This window comes from Tubulanus polymorphus, chromosome 1 (genome assembly GCF_964204645.1).
Source record: "Tubulanus polymorphus chromosome 1, tnTubPoly1.2, whole genome shotgun sequence".
In the NCBI taxonomy this organism is placed as follows: Eukaryota; Metazoa; Nemertea; class Palaeonemertea; order Tubulaniformes; family Tubulanidae; genus Tubulanus; species Tubulanus polymorphus.
Window position 1 is genome coordinate 10,630,647 of NC_134025.1, and position 20,842 is coordinate 10,651,488.

Below are 20,842 nucleotides of genomic sequence, written 5' to 3' on the forward strand. Positions count from 1 at the left end.
ATCAAATGATTTAAACATTACATCTATCGGAAGCTTCTTACCTCTTGAATGCCGGCTTAGAAATCTAGATTACAGCTAGCTTTATCATCGAGAAATTTCTTTTACTACCGTTTCATTTGAATTTAACTTATCTGAGATAACCATTGTCTTCAACTACTGGTACCTCAACTCCTGGTACCAAAAAGATTCTGTTTACTGTTCGCGACCTTTATTCTGTCGGAGCCATCCTCATATGGTTCATGTATCAATTTCTGTTGTATGCGTATATATATTTTTGTTTAATGGTTATTATTTGTAAATAAATCATTGCGCACTACAGTAAGCCTTGCGTAAGTCGAATCTTTTGGGACCAAGAAAACTGGTAAACTCGGAAGTGACGGGCAGATTTAGAGGTTAGTCCGGGGGTCGAAGTGGCCTTTTTCGTCAATTCAAAGGTGCCTAAAACCTGCAGATTTGACTCATCCTCCGAAAGCTTTTACTTCAAATAAACAATGTCTTAAGTACTATCCATTGAATTGTCGTTTTCGTTGGTAACTTTCAAATTTAACCCATCATTCAATTCAACTGATTTCTATGAAACCGGGACCCGACTTATAAAAATCACAGACAAAATAGACTTAATGTGAATAACATCAATAATTTATTATAGATTGCAATCAAATATTCTCTCACAAAATACTCTTTCAATTGAAGATTCTTTCCACGGCTTATACATATATTGGTGAAACCTGTAGGTAAGTTGTTGCATTGCTGCAATTTTAATTACTTCGAAGCCGCTGGTTCGTTTTTTGCCTTCTGGTATCTGGCACAAAATTCGCCGACTATTTCGGGGATGTCAACGTTCAAGTATCTCTCGATAGCGCTGAAACTGACTAAATTATCGCTTTTCGACGAATCGTTCGCGAAGAATTCGAGAGCTTTCTTCAATCGTTCCCCTCTGATGCCATTCGACTCCAGATAATTGGTCATATCATCCCGATCGACGCCTTCGTTTTCGATCGTTTTTGACTCCCAATTGGGCTTCACTTTACTTCTGAAAAAATACGTTGTATTCAAGATTAAATGTTATCTCTTTATTGTGGACTCCAGGCATCAGACCGTAGAAATGTACTACAAGTTAACAAGAGTTCACACACATCAAAAATATTCCAGTTTGAATTTAGTAGCTTTAAAGATAAAAGTCTATTCATTCTATTGATTCCAACAATCTATCTAATTCTAAGAATCTATCGCATCGAAAGAGTGTTTATTGCACATTTCAAACGTATTGCAGTTTTATTAGAAATCAATAGAATTGACCGAAATATCTTGCATTGACGAAATGTTCTTGAAAAATCGCCAAGTGGGGATTTTTGCCTAAATTTTGAAGATTTGGGGACTTTTACCTACAACCGAATAGGTAATTGAGTAAAGACAAGCACAAGTACTTACTTCATATAGTTCGACATGTATTCAACTAATGATAACGTGTGGTTCTTGTCTCCATCGTCGCTCGACATCATTTCCTGTTTTAAAATAAAATCGAAAAATCGTGGTTATCGTCATCAAAATGACAGTCATCAATGACTGCGTTGATCTGGGGTGTTGAAGCGGAACGAAAATTGAAAATAATCTGTTTTTGTAAAAATAATTTTGATATTCGATCAGAAAGCAATGTCTCAGGCAAACACCGGGGCTGGTCTCAGGGGTCCGGACCCCTGCCTGCCCATCAAGGTTGTATAATACGTTTAATTTGTTTCGGTTGTTAGCCGGGAACTAGTCAAGTAGAACGATCTAAAATAATAACACACGTATATGGTACAAGATGATTTCTGGATGACGAACTGCTTTATTTTGCGACCAAGTCGAGAATGACCAGTATGACCGAAACGGTTAATGTCCCCTGGTCACTCCAGACTTGGACCCATCCAAAAATCCCTTGTCCTGATTGGATACATGTCGAGTCCTAGCAAAAGTCGGGGGGTGTCCTCATAGAAACGCGCTAATTAAAGATTGCTCCGCTCCGCTCTACTCTACTCGCATATTAATATCTTACTTCTATCTCCTCTCCAGGGATAAATTGCAACAATTCTCCTTTGGTGAGTTCACCGTCGCCATCGTCCGCGAGCTCGAAGAAGTTGACCACTCTTTTCAGCGACATGAAAGTCATCGGCGATAAGGCGTACATGTCTGGAAGCGGCTTAAAAACGTCAACTGGTTTCATTTTTCTTCTAGTTTGTGCTGCGCGACGTGATGACCGACCGAAATCTCGATTGAAAGTGCAGTTAGCCTATTAAAACTGCTCCCCGATATATAGGCCTACACAGTACTGGTTGGGCACGAATGAGCAGTCCCTACGCGTACTGAACGTTTCGTCGGTGACAGCTGTGTCTAAACCCGCATGACCCGCACTAACCTGTCAATGACTCGGTCGATAGTTCATGGATTTGTACTCGAAAAATAAAAACATAGAGAAATTCATTATACCTAGTTTATTAAAGCTTACAATCAACATAGAAACGTAGGCCTTGGAGATCAGGCTAATGAATTGAATCGCTAGTTGTAAGACAAATAGGATTAAAATAAATACGACTCCGAAATGTTTCTTTGAGCTAGTTTTCGACCTGTCGACTAATTTCCTAACAGTCCTTGTCATGTATCCTGTATCTTTCTCAAAACGGAGGGCACAGTGTTACGTGTTTTTTCTTCCCTTTTATCTTTGTATACGTTTAACTGCATACGTATCTTATTTGTACTCCAACCATTTCCATGGCATATGGAGGAGAATATATACGTTGTTTACAACATACTATTTACATAGTATTACCGGAGGGATCTATAAGCATCTAGACCTAATTTGACCCTAAATTTAGCCAGCTTCAAAGTTGGATTTTTTAAAACATAAAGGTTCCGAAAGGTATTTGATTTTGAATTTAAGTAGTTTTTACTTGCCGAAATGCTGCAGTTCGTCGCCTAAAACGTTTAGATTTAGATTTAGATATTCATTTTTCGTAAACCGCACATACAATATGATCGTATAATTTTTTTTTCTCATAAATACATGATGTAGGTTTCGAGGGATACAGTGCGAGCCGAAAGGCTGTACTTAAAAATTAAGGCACTGAAACCCTGTGCATAGTGCATTATTGGTGCAATTGTGTACAAAAGAGATATAGTAGTAATAATTTACAGTCAGAAGAGAGCCCTAGGTTTAGGTTTTCAACATCAATAGTTAATTTGTCATTACACGCAACAGACCGTCTTGGTTTATAGAGTACACATTTAGTTTTTTCCAAGTTTAGTGTAAGTTGCCGATTGGCGTTGAACCAGACAATGATAGTTTTGAGGTCGTGCTTAGTGTTTTGAAAAAGTTTGGCAATATTCTTAACTGTTTTCAACAGATTCGTATCATCCGCAAAAGAGATAGCCCTTGAGTACTTCAAATTGTGATTCAAATCATTAACGTAAATAAGAAATAATAATGGTCCACGTTATCCACAGGTGGGGCATAATCTACCGCGGGTTCTGGGTAGATGGAGATTTGACAATTTATATACGTACAGGTAAGAGATAAGAACAAATCCTGAACTGGAATAAACTGGTCACTAAGTCGCCACCCAGCCAATTTTAAGTTTTCAAATTTACTGTGCGTGCTGGTGCGATCAGGCAATAGCGACCTCACCAGGACACCTGTGCCGACGGCTGGCATGTGTGTCTTAGTGTTCTAATTTGCCGCTAGAGTTCACTGATGTAGTATTGCGGGCTGAACCAATACGAGCATCCCCCTCTAGAGAGACGGGTTTTAATAGCGAGTATAAAAGCTTGGTCGTGGCAGAACTTGTCGGCTTCGGTGAAGCCCACTTGTCGGGGTAATCCTTGTTTTTGTTGACGAACGTTGCGAACCATATTGCCTAAATATGTCCGGTACTACGAACGTGGTAAGTAGGAAGATAAAAACCGGATTCCTGTCGATCGAGTGCAAACTACTGGTGAGAAGATACGGCGCAAAAACGCCATGAAGAAATGATTTAGATCATTTGAGTTGAGAGATTTGACTCCTTTCCACTCCACTCCTCCAGTCCCACTCTGACTCCTGACTCCCCATCATTGACAACTCCATTGTTGGGTAAACTATTATCAAATGAAATGGTTTCGGATGAGCTTAACAAAAAAATATCCGATTGTGAATACTACCAGGCACATTTAGGCCTACCAGGTAAAAGGACTATTTTAATGTTGAGGGTAGCTTACTGGGTAGAGGAGTGACAATGTGGTTTCCAGGGGACCCAGGCCCAGCAAGAGATAGTAGAATGAATGAAAAAGAGGACGGCCTGCCTGGTTCCCACGCTTGGTAGGCCCAATGCCTGCCTTGCCAGGTGGACGGCATCGTCCAAGACAGTTGCATAGACTAGTATTTATTTCAGAGTAGGGTTTATGAGTTCTGAATGATGCTGCTGAAAGTATTTCAATGGGGTCTCCCACTTCCCATGGGCACTTGTGACATTGACATCAACCTACCCACCCCCTGACCTAGTGTGTAGACAACCAAAAGCTGAAACACAAGTGAAAGGATGTCGGTGAAGCAAGTAGGCCTAGCTATTTCCCTTCTTATTTGACTTTTCCTGAAGCCTAGGCCTTTCCCTATGTCTAATTTTTGACCTAGGCCTAGCCCATCCTATAACCCTAAGAGATACACTATTTTGACTTCCGGCTAATAGAAACTAAAATTTAGGGGATTCGAAACATGTAGGCCTACAGACTAACCTTCATTTCATTGGAAAAGAAAATTTGGTTGGATGAAATAATTTTTTACTTGTCTCTGGTAGGCCTAGTCCTTGGCTGATTTGAAAGTGGTCATTTCTTAAGCCAATAGGCCTAGGTGGGGCAATTGAAGGTAGGCCTATGCCTAACACTTGGTACTTACAGGCCCCCATAGGAATGCCATTCTATCCCTATTGATATGTTTGTCATGTGGGCCCAGGCGCGGATCCATGGGGTAGCACCTGGAGCACGTGCTACCCTCTAAGATTTCAGTTGGCCCCAAAAATCATTCCCGTCAAAAATTCGGTACCACCTGAGGACGTCGAAAGGCTCCTATATACATAGACCTATATATATATATATCTTTCTTTGGTTGAAACAAGCTCAAATCCTTGGAAATCTTATCTGCAGGTGTTTATTTTCAGAAATTTTCGTAGGGGAGGGCCAACAGACCCCCCATTCGTTACGCTTGGGTAGTGCCTCTTTGTAATAGTTATTGCCCTTCTTGCCGGGCGCTACCCCACAATATAAGCTCTGGATCCGCCTCTGGGGCCTAGTTGGAGAAACTTAATTTGCGGACTTTCGAATATTTTCTAATTTCAGCAACGTTTATATGGTTCAGTGGTAGGTGATGTTATAAATAATGTGAGAGAAGCGTTCCTAGATGAAGGTGTTGATGAACAAGTTCTGCTTGAGTTGAAACAGGTAATGTTGAAACAAACGTCCAGAAATGCCTATGCCTTGAGCCCGAGTCTTAATTTTGTAGGTCTAACATTCTAACATGGTGGGCACTGACCAGGAAAACTCAGGGAATCAGAAAAATTTAGAATAAAGCCGGGGAAACTCAGGGAATTTGACAAATAGGCCTGTATTAAATTGCCAAAATCCTGGAAAACTCCGAATTTGGATTATGTTATAGGCTAGATCACGTGTTTCTTTATCAGTACATGATTCAATGAAAAATGAATGAATTTTAAACCTAGAATTTTGTGTAATCCCATCGAAAAATCAGGGGGAAAACGCAAGATTTGTAAATGGGCGGTAAGTAGCCACCCCGTGTATGTGTAGGCGTAGGCATATCGGAGGGGCGTTCCTACTACCCTTGAAAATTAAGATTTTGGCTACTGATACTTGAGGCTTGGCTAATAATTGAATGATCAGAATATAGGCCTAGGGCTTAGGATTATTTTAGCTGGAATAGGCCAACTATCTTGATGAAGGGCTTCGTTTGCCCATTGCCATATCAGAGATTCTTATGTTAGGATGAATAATCCATCTAAGCATTTGATAAGTTTTGCCTAAGTTAACCCCGTCAAAAGAATTATAGAGCCTACCTGAGTAAAAAATTACCTTCATTTGTAAGAAAGAGGGCTATGAGAGTCCAGAGAATTTGGGTTTTTTTCTGAGATATTTTGCTATACCTATTTTATACAATATATGTTGTATTTGATTTCAGTTGTGGGAGAGCAAACTAGCACAATCAAAAGCCGTTGAAAGTGGTCCATCGGCGAATGAGAAACTCATGCAAACCTATGCCCAAGCACAAAAGGGACCAATAAATGTTCAACCAACGAAAAAATATGGTATGATATTTTCAATTATTTGATGTAGTTCTATCTGGGAGTCAATTAGCGGCTGATTGAATGACGATTTTAAAAATTGTCCTGCTTTTCGTGGTTTTTTCACGTGCAGCGGCGTGTTAGGAAAAGTTTTTCAGACGTTTTTTTTTTTTCATGCGTTTGATTATTTTCAATGAGTATGACGAATGTGTTCATGTAATAATAAGCTCAATGATGATAAACAAAATCAAGCGAAAAATTACTGGTTCGTTTTCCTCGGGCCTCTTCCCCTCGGAATAAGTTTTGCTGGTTGAGTAAAATAATTTGTCTTTCCTTGAAAACTCCTTCTAAACCAAAAATGATTTTCGAGGTCCTTGAATTTCCTTGGATTTGAGCAAACTGCCCAAAAGTCCTTCTCAAAACTACTTGAATTTTTATTTAGAAATTTTCAATTTAGAAAGTTTTTAGGTTTTAGGCCTAGTTATTATACACTCAGATTCCACTGAATTAAATGGTTTACCGAGAAAAACTGTACAGATTTAGGAGGAGTATACAGTAATTGGGATATGAAAGTGATGCTGACATCCTCGAAATTTGAAATTTTCTCCTTGAAAAGTCCTTAAATTCTGGATTGAATGAGTGATCTATAGGGACCCTGACTTTACTAATCACAAATTGTTTGTATTTTATTTCAGTGCCTCCACCAACAATCTTAACCCAACTTGGAGTTGGAGGACGTATTGAAATGGTAAGTGTTTTCCACCGTACCCATTACCCCGGTACATGTAGTAATCCATCTGATTACTTTCTCGAAGGTGTATTTATTTCTGTTTCGCGTTGTCACTGTCCAAGGTGCATACACTGTCTATGGAAAAGTTACCAGTACGAGTAACACTAAGGCCTAGGAGATTTCAAATAGTGGTTTTATCCAGAATTTGACTTTCGTCAAGTAATAATTACTCTCTGAAAATTTCGTTTTAGCTTCTGTATGGTTCATCGGTAATCAAAAAAAAGTTTTATTTCATGTAATGGACTGACGCTAGAATGTATATTCATCCAAGACTGTCTGTCAATGCATGACAAAATGAAACTTAAAAGAGATTTAAAAAAAGATAAAAAGTCTAAAAAGTTGCGGATTTTTAACTCTGATTTGATATCTAAGAAGCCCTATGTATAGCCCTTGTTCATTGCCACGACTTTGCTGGTAGAAATGTACGATGTAGTATAAGCGGAATAATATCTGCTATGCTATATGCAGCATTAGTTTGGACTAGTAAAATTCTATTTACAACTACTCAATTATTGGCTTAACTAACAGTTTGGAAACCTAGTATTAATTTTGAGTACAGTGTAGGGAAATGAAGACCAGCTTGTGGTTCTTAATATAATGTTATACCACTAGCTATCAGACCAGTGTCTCTTTTCAACTTGCAAAATGTTTGGTACCAGTACCTAGTGACCTAGCAGAGGCTTCATCACGATGCCTGAAATATCTTCTATCTTTGATTATTATTATTAACTGAAATAACAATGGCATGAATTTTCTCTATCAAAAGTCTCAGAGAACAACGTGTCATTTTAAAGTAAAAAACTACAAAAACAACAAACTGACGAGTCACTGCAATTTTTAAGCAATTTTCTCACTAAAATCGAACAAAAAATTGCCTGTCTGCACCGGGGTTCAGGTCTGCAGATAATCAAGCTGCTTAGATATATCGATGCATATGATGCTAATCATCGGAAAATGGTACATTTCCCAACGCGTCGTGTATTTATTCATCAGATTATAAACTGTCGAGTGTATTTACTTTTTAGTCCAGACGTTACCAAAATTCGTATAATGTTCAGCACCATCAAAATATGTCTATCAGGGAACATGTGAGTTTATTCCATCTCCAGGCTATTAATGTGTACTATCATCGTCAAACAGCTGTTATCATTCTTTGCGGTGATGGTAGGATCACACACGCGCGCGCTCACTTATGAAATTATGTAGTTGTATCAACATTTTCAGCATGGCGGAAATCACAAAATCACGACTCAAGTGCATGGCAGCAATCAGTCGACTCACTTGTCAATGATTATCGAGCTTTAGGAAAAACGATTTACTGGCTAGACATTTGGAATGATCCTCCTTTCTCCGTTATGCTAATCTTTCAAATAGGTATTTTACAATGCAGTGCACTCTCAATTGGGAGGGGGGGCAAAACTGGTAACGGTGTTCTCCACGCAAGTTTTAGAGGGGCGGCCACCATTTTAATACTTTACATCCACCCCTCTAAAAATCAACCACCCCTTATAAGATATGGGCTGCCCATACCAGATGGCAGAAATAGAAGATTACACCAAAATCAAAGCTTGATTTTCTGTATTTTTGGGAGATCGAAAGCTTTGCTACTTCGACAGCCACATTTTCATATTCTTAACAAAGAGTGCAGCCCCTTTGAAATTCCAGCAAATGGAGAACACTGTATTCCAGATACGTGAATGTTGTGCCCACTGTTATGATCAGTGTGCTTTTAGGGATCATTTAAAACTGTACCAGTCTTGGTATAGGTATACTGACTTCATACAGGACTATATCTTATTTTTCTTTTTTGATAGGGAAATTGAGAGTGTGCTGTATATTTATACCGTGCGTTTCATAATAATTGATTCATGATTCTTCACATTCTCAATTCCAATCCGATGGTGTGAAACTCGGAATAGCCCTAGTGACCAGGTGTACACAGCTATTTATACATCTGAATATGGAATATCGCAAGTCGCATTTCATTTTGTAAAACTAAATGTTTCCTGCACTTCAGTGATGTTTTCACACAGCTTTTTTGATCCACATATCGTATGGCGATGCTGTGCGAATAGCTGCATATTCCGGTTTACTGTTATGGCAGGGGACTCATTTGGATTCTCCCTTACGGGGATGGATTCATTTGAATCCCCGGGATTCTGCGATAGAAATTAAAGAAATTTTCATGGGCTGTATAATCATCTCTTCGTTCTCCTTCTATGAAACCAGAAAGATGCTCCTGAAACCACTGTATTCTACTAGGCTAAATGCAATCAAAGCATGATTTAGAATGATCTTTCTCTCTTCAATCATAGTTTTCTCTTACTGCTACTGGCTATCGTCACTTCCCATCATTTCATACTGTGTAAAAATATTATCGAAAGTCTTAACCTGACCAATCTATGACATAATTCCTTAATCCAGCAGCCTTGTATATTCATCCGATGCTAGTTACTGAATTTGTAGTGACTGCTTCTTTTGATGAATTTGTATATATGCAGTATGAATAGATCGGGCCTGTATCTGAATTATTCAAATATGATTATTTAGCGTTTCTAGTTGATTCAAGTTGTCAATTGTCAACCTTGGACCTCTCGGAAGAAATTTGAAAAGGCACAACTATGGCTTAATTCTGAAGATCTTATCATAGTCATATCCAAATTTGGTTTATGACCATTATTAGGTACTTTGGTTATATATTTTTTTTTATAAATGTGTTGACATTTTGGAGTTTATTATCAAAAAAATTTGTTCTGTTTTTTGTTTCAGGTCATTTTTTGAACACTATACAATACTGCCTATTTCAGTGGCTCATCCATTTTTATTACTTAAACAAAATTGTTGCCACCCTCGTGGCACCTGCGTGCATTTATAAGTTTGAACAACTTTTGAAAATGAGAAACTTTCAATATTCATGTATATTATTATTAATGAAAAATGGATGACCACTGTATGTCGTTTCAACTGTGTGCATGTGATTTGCATAAAAGAACTTCTAAATAAATGTATCGCTCTGACCAATTTGAGGTCGAATTTTGATGTAGCTAATCTGGATGCAATTTTTGGTGGTCCCAGCTATGGTTTTTACATACCATAGCCATCTTTCTCTAATTGTCTACGATATAAATCTCAATTAATTTGATTGATTTTTTTACAGCCGAACCAGCGACGATTTCCCTTCGACGGCTTCGCGAGCTGTCGTACTCCCTATCAATCGAGGCCCATACAGCCACGGTACCACCATCCACCACCACCGCATACCACACAACCGGGCGCGTGTTCGTACGATAGCGCGCCGGCGCCGTACAACAACAATAATCATAGTTACAATCGAGCGCCGTGCGCTTATAGCACTCCGTCGTCCATGTCGATGGGGGCGGTAAGTTGGGCTGTTTAGTCGGCAGTCGTGCATGTTTGAATCGTCGGTGGCATTATGGCAATATTGGCAGTATGGGGGAGGTTCGCAGAGCAATGAATCGAATGAACACGGATCGTCGAGCGAGATATTTACGTGCGAAGCCATCTGAAACGCTTCAGAGAAAACTTAGTGCGTAGTATTGCGTGATGAAAACTTGCTGGAGAAGTAAAACCCGCAGTCATTCGAACAGACTCCAGGGCCTGGTTTCGTAGATGTGGAAGAAAAATAGTCCCTGTGGATAGATTGAAATTCGTCGGTTATAACCATGGTTTCTCGTTGTTACTATGGTGGTTGTTACCCAGATTGAGGATTTACCCATAGGGATGACTTAGATACTCAGTATACGAAACCGGGCCCTGATTTCTAACATTTCAGGCAGAATACGAGTTTGTTCTTAATGATTGTGGATTTGGCTTAACGCCTACTACTGCTATTACTGGTCTAATACTGTCTCGACGTGATAATTGCTGTTGGATCCATTATTCATTCGTTCCATTTGCATTAATTCGTACAATTTTTATTGAGCTGTTGGGTTATTGGTTGTGGTGGTCAGACCCTCTCTTGTGTAATGTATCTTACTACACTGTGGAATACTCAGGAAGCCAGTTCCATACTTCTGCGTTGTTGGGCTTGAGCGAGAACCTAGTATACCGAGGCAAAACAGCCGAGTGGTTTAAGTTGCCGGTTGCTTGTCAATCCAGGTGGCAACATAGTTCCTTGGACAGAGCCTTTTCCTTGGTCTCTGTCCTAAGCGGGGAACAAAACAACAGCACAAACTCTGCTGATCTGCTGATCTGCTGATAATGCTGGATATGACATGAGTTGAGAGTAAAAAGCCTAAACCGACAATGCGGAACTGGGTCTGGCTCTCTTTATGGATAGTTTTTGTAGGCTGCAGGTATTCTCTTGCCTTTTCCCATTGCATAAATCTGATTCTCAATTTTCTTTCCATCTCTTGCAGGAGTATTTTGATTATACGATTTGGTTGAATCGTTATTCTCTTAGAATTTACAGGTGCATGTTAAATCTTGCGGTGGCGTTTCTGAAAATGGATGTACTTCTCTCCTCTCTCTCTATCTCTCTCTCTATTCCAGTTGGCATTTTCTGGTCAGGCATCATTTCTCATTCGACAGCCTCTATTCCCTCCTACTTCAGCTGCTTCTAGTATCACTCAGCTGGATGCTGAATGAACAGAGTTCTGGCTTACAGTATTAATAGATCATTTATTAAAGAAAGCTGTCTTCACAATTCACATCGCCTATTAAACGTGAAGATGTCTGATTGATTTTTTAAACTTAACTCTTTTAGCGCTGACTAATTAATACCCGAAAATGCTGGAGATATTTTGAAAATTGAAAAAAAATTCCACTCAAGTGCATTCAGTATCGGGCATACTGCTATAGTGTGTCTGCACACTGGTGCAGTGTATCGTTACTGATATTAAATATGTTTGATACAGATAACAACTAATTACGATGAACTAATAAAATCAATGCACCATAATGCAGTGTACTAGTAAAATCAAACACTGACTTATAAATCGCATTTGTGGTGAAGATGCACTGAAAGGGTTAATCAAACCAATGTGCGAACAACAGCTGGCCCAGGGTCAAATTTCAGTTTTGAGTTGATATTTGGAAAATGATTCAACAAGTAACGACTACAGAACTGATGGGTTCAATTTGATGAAGCCTAAAAGAAGACAGTCTTCTTTTCTGGAATGGTCGACAGGCAGCATTTATTTGTACTCCCTCCTCAATCATTATTTTATACAGAGGTATAGATTTTGTCAGGTTGAAGGGTTTTTTTTACAGCGTAGATACAGTTTAATGAACTGAAAAGTCACCGGAGAACCTGGCCTATGTTCATTTAAACTGAAATCAGGTCTAGGGATAAATAAACCCGATTTGTTAAAATAACGATTTGTGAAATCCATCTACTGATATGACGAAATGCGAAATTCCTTCCGATTTCATTATCTTCCCGTTAACCACAAAAGCAGACTCCTTGCTTAATTATTACCATTTGAATCAGTTATTCACTTATTTCGATAGACGATTTATGCATTATGATTAAATCCTAGTAGCAGATTTTGGTAGACACTCTTTAAGTAGCAGAATGGATAAAATCTGACCAATTTGAAGAGAAAACAGTGGAATCCTCTTTTAGGATGATACGCGTATATGTGATTGAAGAACGGGTATTCGATACGAATACGTCCTACGATGTGCTTTTGTAAACTGAATTATATTTCCATTTGTAGAGTCAGGCTGCGGCAACTGCTACTGTCGCTCTGCCTCAGATGTATCAACATCAACTTGGTGCTGGCAGTTTCACACTTCAAGGTTCTACAGGTAAGAATAATGCATCAGAACTTGGATTGATCGGAATGCATTTCAATAATTTTTGTGCCTAGTTATGAAGTGTTGATTTGGTTGATTAGCCGCTAGACTTCAGAACCAGCTCTCGGTCACTTTTTAGTATCCCGAGTTCGTATCCCGCTGAATGTATTTCATTTCCCCTCTCATTATCATGTTTCTTTTTAGATCCCGATCAACGGACATTCATATTTAATTCTCATATTTCTCTTCAGATCAGCCGACGTTCATAATTCAACCTTCCGGTCAGGTTTTGACTACCAGTACCGGCATGTCACAGCTACCCATACAAGCGGCTATACAGACAGGACAGGTATCTCAATCCGTTCGATATTTTTTGAAAAAGTTTTTGCCTACTGTTGGTAATCATGGGTGTTTACACTCTTTGAAGAAGACTTAATAACCTGGGGCTTTTTTCACTACGAAATACGATTCTAAAGAAAATTTAATATCTTATTTTCGACAAAAGGCAATAATAAGACTAAACGTATTAAGCTTTTGATTTTTTGTGAAACCAAGCCCTGGACCGTAGAATTTGTAAGATACGTTTGCTAAATTTGGGAATAGTATCTGCAATATTTTAGGATCAATGATGGAATTAGAACAATATAAAACTCGTCCATGTAATTGCCTTAAGTTCATATATTTATAATACCGGGTAATAGATAATAATCTATATTGTACAGCCCCTGTTTCATTTAGAAAATGTTCACCAGCGCTTTATGGTTAGTGATACTATATTCAATGCTTCCTGGACCGTAGTAAAGCTTTCTCTTTTTAAATTCTAGTCTGCTACTCAAGGAGGGCGCGTTGTTTACACGTTACCGATACAAACGACTACGGCAGCTCAACAAGCCCAGGTATATACATTACATATATATTACATCATATCAACGTTGCTTCTATGCGCAGCAGGGTTCGAAAATTTCGTGTGAATGTTTTGATTTGCTCGTGTATTTGTTAGATTTCATAACAAAATTTGCTTAATCCAGATCAGGTAAATCCATATATGTATCTGGTCCAAACATTACGCGGAATGTATAAAGTATGGATCGTCTTCAGGATAACATACGCGTTGGTCACAAGTGATCTGGATCAATGGAATTTTACGTGCTGTAAAGTTGAGTGTTCAGTTTGACTCGACAGTCATGGAAAATGTTTTCAACTCGGTCCATCTATATACATTTGTACACAGACAATCAATCATGGGAAAGTTTAGGTTTGGGTTCTGATTGCGCGATTGAAAATTGATAAACTCTGCCGATATTCCCATGGTCCATTAATGCCTATACTCGCTTACTGACTAATTAAAATATGATATTGGTTGATGAGAGTCTGAACATCTGATAACTACGGAGATATGCTATCAGTAAACAGTGTAATACCAGGTGTAAGTTTGTATGATTTAATCAGTTGACACTGTTGAGAAACGTCAGCTGGCCTGCGTCATGCAAAGTGTATTGAAGTTGTCATCAGGTTGGAAAACTATCCTATTAATGAATTTCACTGCATTGAAATGCATGTTTGTTCAATTTGTCAACATCTACAATGACTAATACCATTTGAAAACGTAAACTGCCTACATTATGCAGACCAATTATCAAGTGTTGTCAAATTTGTATCTCGGCAGAAAAATGCCCATCGTTATGAACGAAATCTCCTCACCTCAAAATCAAAATTAGGTATCTTTTATTCTGAAGAAACGTGAAGAAGAAATGTGTAAGAAGTTGCTAATGGGTTAAGATGTCCTGTGAATGATCGTTTTAGGTACAGCCCGGTGTACAAGTAGCCGGAACGACCGGTATACTGCAGCTCGATGGCGCCCATGACAGTAGCTCCGACGACGACGATGACTTCGACGACGACGATAAAGATGACGATAACGATGACGAACAGAACGAAGAAGACAACGAATACCAGGGCGAAGAGGAGGTGAATACTATCCCGAATTTTTATTCGCTTGATGAAAATAACCCTTGATTTTGATCGTGAATTCAGTTTGCGATGATTCCGTTGAATACTTGTACGAATTTATTTCACCATGTTATTAGCTTGTTGCCACTAGAAACCGTGCTTTTCTTCCCACTTGCAAAAATTGATTTATATGTTGAGCACTGTGGTTAATGAACTGTCGATTTTTGTTGTAGGAGCCACTTAATTCTGGAGATGATGTCAGCGATGTGGATCCATCGGAATTATTTGACGCCGACAATGTTGTAGTGTGCCAGTATGATAAGGTATGATCAAACTAGGACTATATACAGTTTAAGGCCAGTCAAACCTGCTGTGTAAATGAAGTAGATACCCCAAAGAGGAGAATTACTCATTTCTGCAGACATTTGATTTTTGTCAGCGTGAAAAAAGTCCCCATAGAACATAAGTCCCCATAAAACATAATTTATAGTACATCTTTTTGCTTTGAATTCGCATCAAAATCTTTTAAAAACTCGCGCACATTTCGGGCCTTAAATCTCAGTTACTTTCCACATTACAATGTCCATTGTATCAAAGCAAGCACTAGAAGTGAGTTCCACTGGTGTTATGTAAAACTGATGGCAAAGTTTGTTAAAGCACGATCTGCATTAACATGTAGTACCGAGTAGATAAGGCTATCGTAGTGAAATTTCAAGGCTAGATCTAGGGTCTGATTTAGGGCGGGGTGCACCCCCAAAATAGGGCATATCATATAATGAAAAGGGCTTCCCAAAGGAAAGCTTTTGGCAAAACATGAACTCATTTCTGGAAATACGGAGGACAAGCATGAACATGAATTAAAACTATTTTAGTTCAGTTTAATACTTTTCATTTTCCCATGAAATAGCCAGGCAACTTAATATAATATGATATTTATTTCGCCATGTATATATGCAGTATAAATAATATATAATTACAAACAAGTTACAAGTTACATACATACGCAGCTGGATGCTTGGAAAGCCAATGAAGGCTGTGTCCTCACCTTGGACCCACCCTGAATTTATATTTGTTAGACCTGAAAATTTGGCAGACTGTCTAAAGAAACGAAAATACACCGGTTGTTTAGACGTCTGTATCGTACTGCATTTCAGATAAATCGATGTAAAGCGAAATGGAAATTCCACCTGAAGGACGGTATAATGAATCTCAACGGTAAAGACTATGTTTTCCAGAAGGCGACCGGTGACGCCGACTGGTGATGATCGCCGGTACTAATCAAGATATATATTGAGTGAATATATATATATATATATATATGAATACGTATATAGATCGTAAATACATTCCCATGTCAAAGATGAATTATATACGGGACGAATAAACGGCGATGATGATTATTGCGGAGTACGCACGGAGAACGGGTGGAGACGTTTTGTTATCCAGTGACTGCTGTGATGCTCTAGTGTTTACTGCGTAAAATATTATATGTATTATAATGTCGTACGATAATGTTGTAAATTGGCAAATCGCGAGGAAACCCGTATTATTGAAAACCGTAATTTAAAAAGAAAATAGTCGCGCGGGTGAACGTACCCAGATTTGTGATGATTTCGGCACATTTTCTGTTCTCGATAAGATAAACTATGGAATATCGTAGGTGCCAGCCTTATCGCTCTGCGTAAAAACGTTTATGTTGCGGAGTTGATTTTTGCAGTCGTTTTTCGCTTTTTGTTCGAACCTTTTTAATAATCCTATCAAGAAATAACGATTTCTAATGCTTATCTAAAGGAAAACTTTATATTTCTAATGAATGCAAAACAATTTCGAATTAGTTCCCTTCGAGCCAGTTTTATATTCCAGTTTTCACTTAACCCTTTCAGTGCTGACTCATTAATACCCTATAGTGCAGGAGATAATTTGAAAATGATTAAAAATTCCACCCTAGTGTGTTGAATAACGGGAATGCCACTATAGTGCATCTACACCGCGTCGCGGTGTATCGTTAGTTACTAGTATTTCACTATGTTTGACAGGTGCTGCCATTTTTCAAGAGAGATCATAACTAATTACATCAATACACCGCACTGAAGTGTACTAGCAAAATCTATCACTGATTTATACACCGCACTGCGGTGTAGATGCACTGAAAGGGTTAAACCTCTGGATTCGCTCAATTGAAATTGAATTAACCCGAACCTTCTTCTGGGTGTAAGTCAGTTCATGTCTATAAAACAGGGCTGAAATATGAGCAATTGCACCAGCGTGATTGTTGCGTTTGTATAAGTAGGTGTTTGAAATGATTTACTAGATGGACTCGATTGTTTTTTTTGTTATTTTTTTAATTGTCAAATATCCTGTGCCTCTAAAAACTAATGTCAATTTTTGTCAAATCTAGTCATTTGAACTTGAATTAGGGTGTACACAACTGTAATGTGCATTTCATCGAATATTAAGCCTCTCGCGCTGGTATCAACCGGCAGCCCGGAACCACCCAGGTCAGACGACCAACACGGTCGATGATCACTTTTGTACAATTTGTGCTGTACAAACGACTAATATCTGGCATTATTAGTCCATTTGTTTCGATTATAGATATCCGAGGAGGAATCCTGAACGCAGGTGAAGTCTGGATTAAGTCCGAGGGTAATGATACCGGACTGCAGATTGATACCTCCAGGGGCCAGTTCTGCCGTCAAGACTAAAGTCCAAAAGGGAGCTTAAATCTTAAGTTTGGTCTTAAGTTATTATATTGGCTATACACCAGGGGCCGGTTGCATAGTCATGGCTTAGACTTAAGACCTGGCTAAGACCAACTTAGTTCTATAGCCAATCTAACAACTTAAGACCAGTCTTAAGATTTAAGACCACTATTGGACTTAAGTCACGACTGTGCAACTGGCCCCTGGGGCCAGTTGCATAGTCATGGCTTACACTTAAGACCAGTCTAAGACTAATCTAATCTAACAACTTAAGACCAGTCTTAAGATTTAAGACCACTATTGGACTTAAGTCACGACTGTGCAACTGGCCCCTGGGGCCAGTTGCATAGTCATGGCTTACACTTAAGACCAGTCTAAGACCAACTCAGTTCTATAGCCAATCTAACAACTTAAGACCAGTCTTAAGATTTAAGACCAATTTTTGACTTAAGTCACGACTATGCAACTGGCCCCAGAACTAACGTGGTCTTAGACTGGTCTTAAGTCTAAGCGATGACTATGGAACCGACCCCTGGTAATAAAGAAAGACTCAATAGGCGTCTAAACAAAGCTCCATCCTAGTGGCAAATTCATTACATCTCCACATTACTTAGTAGTAGTGCTCGGTAGTACATATTTTTCCATGTTGACTAAATACGGAAAATTGTCTTGCATTGTATTTGATAAATTCACTGAATGTAGCGATTTTCAAAGTTGACCAGTAGAGAGTAAGAGAGTAAGGAGGACACACTGTAGCATAAATGCTACAATCTTCTCAATGTGGGATTTAAGTAATTAATGATGCAATGATTGAAATTGATCTCAAAAAGCGTGGTATAAAATCTAAAAGGTATCATTAATAGGTCTGCCTGATATGCTACTATGATTAATTTAAGCATTTTGGGATTATCCATTCATGATTTATTTTGATATCTGATATTTGGAGATCGAACACATTTCAAATTCCCTGTTTCCAGAAAATGAAAATTATGTTTTATGGTCTTCTTCGCCCATGCCTACATGAAATGATTGAAAACTATTAAAAAAAAAGCCCAGCATTATATACCGGTAGAAGAGTTTGCTTTGCTATTTTTTACCTGTTATGCTATATGATATGTTCAGTCTGAGAAAAGCAATTTTCTATTTAAGAGAGATGAAATCTATTGTATTTTGCTCCTGAATAAAGTGATATCTTGCTTAATGCCGGTATCAACCAGCAGCTTTGTATTAAGTAGGTACCGGAACCCCTTCTGACATTCAGTATGAAGTCTGGACGATAATTTTTCTGAAATTTTGCTGATAAAATGTCTAATATCCGTAATTTATACAAATCGTTAGTTCATTTTCAATTATGAAGATCTGCATGTGTTTTTATGCTTGAAATATTAAGGCGTCAAATGTTTTAAGTGCTTGCAACTGCTGAGTATGAGCGAACTTTTTTTCATTCCGGTCCACCCATGTTAGATCCGCCCTTGTCCATTTACAAATGGCCGAGCTTTATAATTCATCTCCTTCCTGTACTCAATTGTAGGTACAGTAGAACCTCGTCGCAACAAACTTCAGAGGACTGGAAAACCTTTTCCTTTTTACCGATAGTTCGTAATATCTAGTCACATCATTAAAATGTTCCTATTAGGGATGAAATTCTAAGTTTATATTAATTGCTAAATCGTCAAATCTGAGGTTGTTATAACGAGGTTCTACTGGTTGAATGATTGACCGATCGATCGGCAAGTTTGTGAAATATTCCATTGTAAAAATGAATTATTGTTAACGTTATCAGAGCGTACGCTATAGCAGTTAAAAGTACTATTTTACTGTTGCCATAATGTTTATTTTCTTTTTTCCACGTATTGAAATGAGACTTTTCCAACGGTTGAAATTAACAGAAGACGTGTATTTTTGACTGGCTATTGTGCATAATAGCAAAAATACATACGGATTTTTGATAATAGTCATTTGGTGCGAGCAAGTACCGGCTAATATTCTTCGATTTCTTTTCAATTTTTATACTTTTTTCAAATGAGTAGTATCTTTTTCAATCGTAGTTTTCGTTGCTATGTTTAAAAAAAAACAGGAGGTATTTTTGTGTCCAAAAAGGGATAGATCCGGAGGCAAAATTCAAGGGTCCTTGGGAATATTACGTTCTCAATTGACTTTAGACCTTGGTCTAGGGTGTTTAAAGCTCTATACCTCTAAAGCATGATTCACGAAAATTCCATTTTGGGTCTTTTTTGAAAAGGCTCTATATCAGATCCTCTCGATCTTTCCTTAACTGCTCTACTATTTGTACGCTAATTTCTACTTCTAATCTAACAGAGAATCATCGAGAACTATCTGCCATGACTTGTAGAAACTACGCGAGAGTTGAAATACGTCTGTCTTGTCATTGTGATGAAAAATAATCTAGTTGGAGAACCTTTAACTGGATTCAAAATAAAAAAAATCTGCTGTTGATTAATTTATAGTGTTTTCTGAGTCTGTCTAGGGAGGTGGACGTTATGCGCTCCGTTCTTATACAGTACAGTGTACGTAATATCCGGTACATTTCCTCAGTGAGACACCTACCGGTATTATATATACTTGGCGGCCAATTTAAGCTGGGTCTGGACAAAACCAGCCCCACCCTCTGAATTCTGAAGTGTAGTCAATATCATTCTAAAAACTTCGCGATTGAGTTTTGCCAATGAAAACAACAAATAATTATTTTCCCCATCCTCCTTCGGTAAGGATCCGAACCATCAAGACTTACCGCGGTACGGAACTGTTTCCTGGCTGTTTCGTGGCTGAGTTGCGATTCCATCAGGTTCGAATGATGTTTTTCCCAGACGCCTAGAGAAAGTCTTAACCTAAATTTCAAACTTTATATTCATACCCCTTTATATCTTCCTGGACCCATACGTGAGATTAGACCGACTTCATGATATTGGCGATGAACTTAAAAATGTAACCGTTTAGTGGTTCGGTGGGCTCCAATGACTAATGAAACCTTGATACAAAGGGGAAACGAGTTCAGGGACGATACCCACAGTAGTGTCGACAACGATCTGCCGGAATAACAAGCTGTATAAACGCTTTGCCCTAAGAGATAATTTAACGATGTTTGTATGCGAGTTTTAACAATAGAAAAAAACCCAGCATTACGAAGTTGGTAGTAAAGGGATTTCCAACTGAATATAATTCCGATGTATAAATTCGCCATTAATGAAAACGTTTTCAACTTTTGATTTATCTATATTTCCCGGGTACTCCACCAGTCGCTTGACTGAAGAAGTCAATGATTCATTTCAGTCGAATATTCTGTTCAATTAGCACTTGACCTGGCACGAGAATTTGGACAA

The 20,842-nt window shown here is 38.4% G+C and overlaps 2 protein-coding genes across 6 annotated transcripts; one reads left to right on the forward strand and one right to left on the reverse strand.

Annotated features, from left to right (window-relative positions):
• Window positions 1-762: 762 nt before the first annotated feature.
• LOC141901867 (uncharacterized) lies at window positions 763-1,834 on the reverse strand. Its single transcript, XM_074789441.1, has 3 exons — window positions 1,791-1,834; window positions 1,432-1,505; window positions 763-1,033 (listed from the first exon to the last, which is right to left on the reverse strand). The coding sequence occupies exons 2-3, from the start codon at window positions 1,500-1,502 to the stop codon at window positions 763-765; spliced, it is 342 nt and encodes a 113-aa protein (XP_074645542.1). The 5' UTR covers window positions 1,503-1,505; window positions 1,791-1,834.
• Window positions 1,835-3,748: 1,914 nt separating this feature from the next.
• On the forward strand, window positions 3,749-19,951 carry LOC141902988 (transcription initiation factor IIA subunit 1-like). 5 transcript variants are annotated; one of them, XM_074790926.1, is made up of 13 exons: window positions 3,749-3,917; window positions 5,344-5,445; window positions 6,197-6,323; window positions 6,995-7,047; window positions 7,281-7,298; window positions 8,115-8,177; window positions 10,247-10,468; window positions 12,771-12,861; window positions 13,101-13,198; window positions 13,674-13,745; window positions 14,653-14,817; window positions 15,033-15,122; window positions 15,954-19,951. In XM_074790926.1, the coding sequence occupies exons 1-13, from the start codon at window positions 3,897-3,899 to the stop codon at window positions 16,059-16,061; spliced, it is 1,230 nt and encodes a 409-aa protein (XP_074647027.1). In that variant the 5' UTR covers window positions 3,749-3,896; the 3' UTR covers window positions 16,062-19,951. The 5 variants fall into 5 exon arrangements, with proteins under 5 accessions (XP_074647027.1, XP_074647029.1, XP_074647028.1 ...); XM_074790928.1 differs by lacking the exon at window positions 10,247-10,468; XM_074790927.1 differs by lacking the exon at window positions 7,281-7,298.
• Window positions 19,952-20,842: the final 891 nt, after the last annotated feature.